General features: G+C 33.0%; 1 protein-coding gene across 1 annotated transcript; it reads right to left on the bottom strand.

Annotated features, from left to right (window-relative positions):
• Positions 1-3798: 3798 nt before the first annotated feature.
• LOC132042099 (transcription factor MYB119-like) lies at positions 3799-5485 on the bottom strand. The gene is made up of 3 exons (XM_059432722.1): positions 5034-5485; positions 4705-4831; positions 3799-3966 (listed from the first exon to the last, which is right to left on the bottom strand). Exons 1-3 carry the CDS (start codon positions 5483-5485, stop codon positions 3799-3801), a joined length of 747 nt encoding a protein of 248 aa, XP_059288705.1.
• Positions 5486-6578: the final 1093 nt, after the last annotated feature.

Here is a 6578-nt window from a genome sequence, read left to right as displayed (position 1 = left end):
GGGTCCGTCATTACTGTATCTTAATCTTCGTACGTAAAGTTAAAACCTAACCTCTAGAACTTAAACCTAATCCTAAAGGAAGAGGAAGCTGTCAAGAATAAATACCTTTAAATGGCTAGAAACCGAATAACTAAACATAGAAATTTCACATTAATCTACCCGAAGAATCAAGAATGGAAAGTCATCCCGAAATCGAAATCGATCAACAAGAAGCGTTGAACCGAATCCCTAAAACCGAGACGGAGAGGAGAAAAATAATTGGTACTATTTGCAATGAATAAGGGGGCATGTATGTATGTTTTCTGTATCTTCGGGAGAAGGAAAACGACTATGTGTAAAAATTCAAAGGACAATCACAAAAACCGTTGGAAAAATAGTACTGTATGCGATATTTATCAATCTACAATGCTTTCTTTGTAAATATCTAGGATTAAGATGAAAGAAATGGCATTATACTGTTTTAATTCATTAATTAACATTTGTATTCATTGAACAAATGCACTCAAGAAATGAAAACCCAAAATAACACACAACCATTAATTAGAAAATAGACCAAAAAAATTAACAATAAAACTTTTTCTTCAAGCAAAAATTGCAAATAAGAAATCATATAATTAATTAAAGGGATACTTACCAAAGGCAACAGGAGAAGATGTTTAAACCCTAATTCATGTAATAGCTTTGACAGTAACAAAGGATATTTTTCGGCGGCGATCGCGGGAGACGGGATAGGGGCGACGAGATGGGCGATGGCCGATCGATCGAGTAGAGAGAGAGAGAGAGAGAGAGAGAACGCGAGGGGAGAGAGAGTGAAATAAGAAATGGGGAAAAAATTTGATGTGATCCGTGATATTAATTTGATTTACCGACCACGTGAGGTCGCTTAATGTAATTTAATTATTATTTATTTTAAAATCTTTCCGACCTCGCGAGGTCGCTAATCATAGAATTTTTTTTTAATTTTTTTTAATTTATGCATTCCGACCTCGTGTGGTCGCTCAATTAATTATACATTTAATTCCTTTAAAAATTTACTTTAATTCGTGTGGCTCGTATTGTTTTGTGGGTCCAGATTAGCGACCACGAGGTCGGCAATGTATTTTTCTAATTTATTATTAAATTAGAGACCCTTTAGGTTAGTTTTTAAAATAAAAATTACAAAATAAAAACATGCTTGTACCGACCTCATGAGGTCGCCTTTTTTCCGACCTCGTTGAGGTCGCTTTTTGTAGGTCGCTTTTCAGCAGTTTTTTAGTAGTGGAAAAAAGAAACTAAGTAGGCATTTGTGATTTGGCCATAGATTCCAAATATTGTCTCCTTTATTTTGAATTTATGAAGTTGGAGTTGCAGATGAAGTTGTGTTTAGTTATACTTTTTGCAAAGGAGAATATAGAGCACATTATTTGAAATATATGATGATGGAGTTGAAAGCATGTTTGCTTCCAAATTTGGTAACTAAACGCTAATTTTAAAATAAAATGAAAAAGTATTCCGATAAAAAGTGAATAATTGTCATGGTCAAACGGATTAATTCTTGATAATGTAGTTATTCTCCCTCTTAAATATGTTCTTTGCGTCCTTAAACATTTTAGAATCTCGAATAAATGTGTATTATTAATTGCTGTGGCAAGATACTTAATTATGTACTATGTAAACACTTGAAATAGAATATTCAACAAGCGGTTTGTAGAGTAATAGTACAGTCAAACCTTTTTATAATGGTCTCATTTGTCGTGATATTATTTTTTATTTTTATAGCAATTGACTATTATATATCTATAACATCATGTGACATTTAAATCTTATTTGTCCATTATAAAAAAAAATTATCAGAAAAGTAACTTTGAATTTTTAAAATTTATGAAAAGATACATAAAGTTAATTCAATCATTAATTAAAAGTTAAAAGAACCAAAACATCACTAATAAATCACTTTGACCCTTACAGGAAGGGAAACTTTTGCCTAAACGGAATAAAAATGTGTGCAGATCGTTCAGTGAAAAAATCTCTCATTACCAAATTATATATTAATGTTATATTCGTTGTCAATAGTTGTGTATCACATATTCAAAATATCTGATCAAAATACTAGATTTGTATTAGTTATCTTAGAGATTATATTTCTATATGTGGCTTTATTGCTACAAAACTGTATTATTATTATTATTATTATTTTTATTATTATTATTATTATTATTATATATGACTAGCAACAGAAGTGAGATAGTAAAATAAATTTATATTTGATTGAGCCTGTTATAGAGGTGTAATTTTACAAAGAATGATTTGTTATGTTGATCGATGTTGTTGTTATATGCAAAAAGATAATATAAAGAGCTAAAACATAACATAAAAAGTCAATTCTAAAGAAAACTTAGCTTTTATAGTGAACTATTGTTTTATTGATTGATTGTTCTAGAGAAATGTTAGTGTAGTTCTTGCCAAAAATACTACGAATCATGTTAAAGACCTAACCGGGCTTTTTTTGTTTTTAATGATTGCACTACCTTAATGTCCAATAATAAAGAGCAATAACGATCTAGCAGGTACAACTAAATATGGAAGCAATAATTATTTTAATTAACGGTATATACATGAATACTTTACCACTATTTTTCAGTTAACCAACTTTTCATGGCAAAATTATTTTCTTCTTTTAATAAATTGATGGGAAGAGGGATCTCCACCTATATATATGCCTCTAAACTAGGATTCTAAGTCCAAACTATTAAGTGACATCATGCACAGAATACAATGAATTATAAAATGATTCAGAAGCATTTGTTATGGAAACCTCATCATTAGTGGTATGTCAAAAACATGCAGGAAACAACATAGCATCATATAGGCATAAATAGCGGATTGTTCTTTTGTTTCACTTCACTCTTAACTGAAAACCAACAAAGTTATCGTCAATGAAAAGGTAATCTGAAAAGGATCCGACAGATGGTAACTATAGTCTATTAGATCGAAGATAGAAACAAGGAAAACGGGAAAAGCCATCATTTAAGAATTATAGCAATTCAAGAAACTAAAAAACTGAAAACTAACAACCAGTTAATTAGTAACACATAATCCTCGTTCCATGGCCAAAACAAGATAACTTTAAAAACAACTGGAGACGACAATAACATTAAAAGAATGTATTGTTGGAGGTGTTTTGACGGTAGATAGAAGATGAAACCATCTCCATTAAATCAGCTTCCTTGTTTCCTCCTGATGAAGAGGAACCTTGATTCATCAGCATCCCTGAATAATTAGCAAAACTCCTAGCGTAAGGCAAAGAATTAGTTGAAGAAGTAGAACGATCCAGGAGATTGGAAAGATAAAGTTCAGGATAAGATTGTTGAGACTGATCTTTAGGATTGTCATGAGCATCTATGAACATATTTGGCTCTGAGGCAAGATACAAATTGCAACCATCTTGATGACCATTATCGCTAACCTTCTGATGATTATCATTCTTTGAATAATTAAATCCAAAAGAGTTGAAGCCATAGGAGCTTGAAGGTGAATTATTGTCTAGGACGTTACCGGTATTTTCCACCAATGAGTTATTTCCAAATAATTTTTGCATGAAGTTCATTTCTTCATCATATGTTTGACTAGTGAGAAAAGATGGAGAATCATCATCAGAATAGGGATAGGATGGGTTAGCATTATTCATGTGGGCACTATTACTTGGAGTTACGGTGTTGGTAGGAGGAGAGTCATCACTGAAGTACTTGCTTCTAATATAATCTTGGAGAATATTGGACCGACATTTGGACACATTTTGGCCGTCTTTTTCTTGTATTTTCAACTTGTTTCTCCCGAATTTTGCCTTCTTTTAGCGGCATTCCAGTGATTCTTAATTGCGTTCTCTGTCCTTCCAGGAATTCTTTTAGCAATCTCTGCCCATTTGTTTCCTATTTGCTTATGTGCTTCCACTAACGTCAATTCTTCTTCTTCACTCCATGTGTCTTTCTGAAGCAAGTGAATCAATAAAGAAACCCAAAAAAGAAAAAAATATGAGAACTTAAAGACAAAATGAGACAAGGAAAAAATGTGCTCATAAATTACATGAAATCTGATTAATAACTTTTCCAATGAGGTGGCATAACTTTTATAACAAATTTTCATGTTTTTTATAGTCAAAGAAAAGTTTCTACAACCACATGAAAATAGAGGCTGAAATTCGGTGAAAGAAGCAAAGTGTGCTATATAGTAGTATATATTCTAAATTTTCATGTGCCAAGATGCACATACCAAAAGTACAAATTGGAGACACTTTCTTGAAGTAAATTCTTGTGATAAAAGAAAATAGAGTGCAAAAATTAGTCAAAGATTTTAAAAAAATTAAGGTGCAAAAATAAAAGCATCTCTCCCCAAAAATGAGTCTAAAAGGTAAACTTTTTTCTAAACTGGTAAAAGAAAGCACACATTTTGGTAAAACTTCAAAAATTTAGATGCTAGGCTAGTCAAAGAATAATAGATGGAGAAAATCTTAGTGATTATAAAAATAGATGTACTAAGATTACCTTTGCAGTTATAAGTTTGAAATTAAACACTTCTATTTGGTAGGAAGCCCAAGGATATAAAAAGATGAAAAATCACTCCCAAAGTAGTCAAGTAAGTGTTAGTCTTAATGAAAAAATAAAATAAAACCACAAACTTATCAGAAGACAATGATGAAGAATTTATTTTTTAAAAAGGTGGGAAAACCTTGATATCTGGACGCAAATGGTTATGCCATCTCTCGCGACACTGTTTTCCTGCTCTACCGACCATATTCTCAGCTATCTGAGCCCATCTCCTTATTCCAAACTGCTTTACCAACTTCACCAATTTCCTTCATAATCCACAAAACAAAGTGTTACATGCAAATTAAAAGTTCAGTTTAAACTATTTCTCTTCAAATTATGGGCAACATAAAAAATCATCAAAATGTAAATCGAACTTTTGGACATAACACAAACAGAGAGATAAAAACTAATATTTTTTTGTTGTTTGTTGGTTTGAAGCAGAGATGAATTTAATTATGCCATCGTCACCTGTCTTCTTCTTCGGTCCACTGACCCTTGACTAGCACAGTAGTTGAAGCCCCTTCTTTTGTCCTTTTTCCGGTCTCTTTTGAATTCTTTGGAGATGATATCATCTCTTGTGTCATGTCATTCTCTTCATTATTCCAGTGAAGAGCATTTTGTTCAATAAACAGAATGCTATTCATTAAGCTAGGCTCTAGAAAACTTTTCCAAGAAATCCCATTTGCATGACTACTACTGCCACTTGCACCATTGCTACAAGAAGAAAAATCATAGAAACCACCACATTGAGTAAAAATGCTTTTATTATTGTTTGCACTTAGGTGGAAAGAAAACGGACTTTGGTGACTCCTTAAAAACGTATTAGTGGCTGTTAATGAAGGACCTTGTTGAAAAACAGAAAGGTTTGTTAAAGTTTGATATGGTTGATATGCACTTCCTTCTCCTTCTCCACCTTCCATGAGAAGAAAGTGTAAGAAGAGGAAAATGGACTTAGTTTTGTTGAAGATAAGGATCCTGATATACAGGATATACCGGATATACATTAGTGTTTGTTATCCAGCCACTTGAGTTGTAGTTGTACTCAAACTCTTGTATGTATCTAGTTGAGTCATGATAAGGCTTAGGTAGTATTGTTTGTATAGAACTCATGTATTTCAAGTGTAGTAGGCTAAGGTCTCTATGTATCTTCACTCCTATAAATGGAGCACATGTACTCGGCTATTATCATTATCAATAACAAAGTATTCCCTCTGAGTAGCTTGAGAATTCTACATGGTATCAGAGCGATCAGAACTCTTCTCGCTGCTTAAGTTGTAAAACCTTGAAACTGTCCCTTCTCTATCCACTCTCAATGGCTCCAAACACACCTACGACTAATACCCTCTCAACTTCATCACTGCACCACCTTATTGCCTCATGTTCCATCAAACTTAAGCCAACAAACTACTTGATATGGAGGACACAGATGTTGCAACTTATTCAGGTGATGAGATTGACATATCTCATCAAGGAAGATGCAACAGCACCATCATCTGTGAAGGAAACTGGAAAAACTGCTGAAACCAGTTCTGGAGAAACTGTAGACAGTAGCAGTAATGAAGATTGGGAGGAGAAAGATGTTTTACTTAGGAGTTGGATTTCAGGAACTCTGACAGAAGAAAGTATGTACCTTATAGTTGTTATATCCCATATTTTGTACGTTGGAATATTTTAAGTTGGTTGCGACAAGTTAAGAACAAGGCTATTTTTCGACTTTGTTTTAAGGCATAAGTTGCTTATGATTTTATTGGTATGGAGTATTAAGGAATTTGGGGTTAAAAGTAAATTATGGAAAGTTGAACATTTCATGAAAATTTGGGGCTAGAAGTTGAAATAATTTTTCATGAAATAAGGGCCTAAGTGGCCGGCCAAGGGGAAGTGGGCCATAGGCCACATGGAAGCATTATATATGTAATATTAGTGACTAATTCATCACATTTTTCATCATTCTCCACTTTAGAAAAATCAAGAAACTTGGAGAAAAACTAAGAGGGCCATTCGTCCATGGAAGCA

The sequence above is a fragment of the Lycium ferocissimum genome, unplaced genomic scaffold (assembly GCF_029784015.1).
Source record: "Lycium ferocissimum isolate CSIRO_LF1 unplaced genomic scaffold, AGI_CSIRO_Lferr_CH_V1 ctg13289, whole genome shotgun sequence".
NCBI classification, from domain to species: domain Eukaryota; kingdom Viridiplantae; phylum Streptophyta; class Magnoliopsida; order Solanales; family Solanaceae; genus Lycium; species Lycium ferocissimum.
Note: the sequence above shows the minus strand (reverse complement) of the source record. Positions and strands in the feature narration are given on the sequence as shown.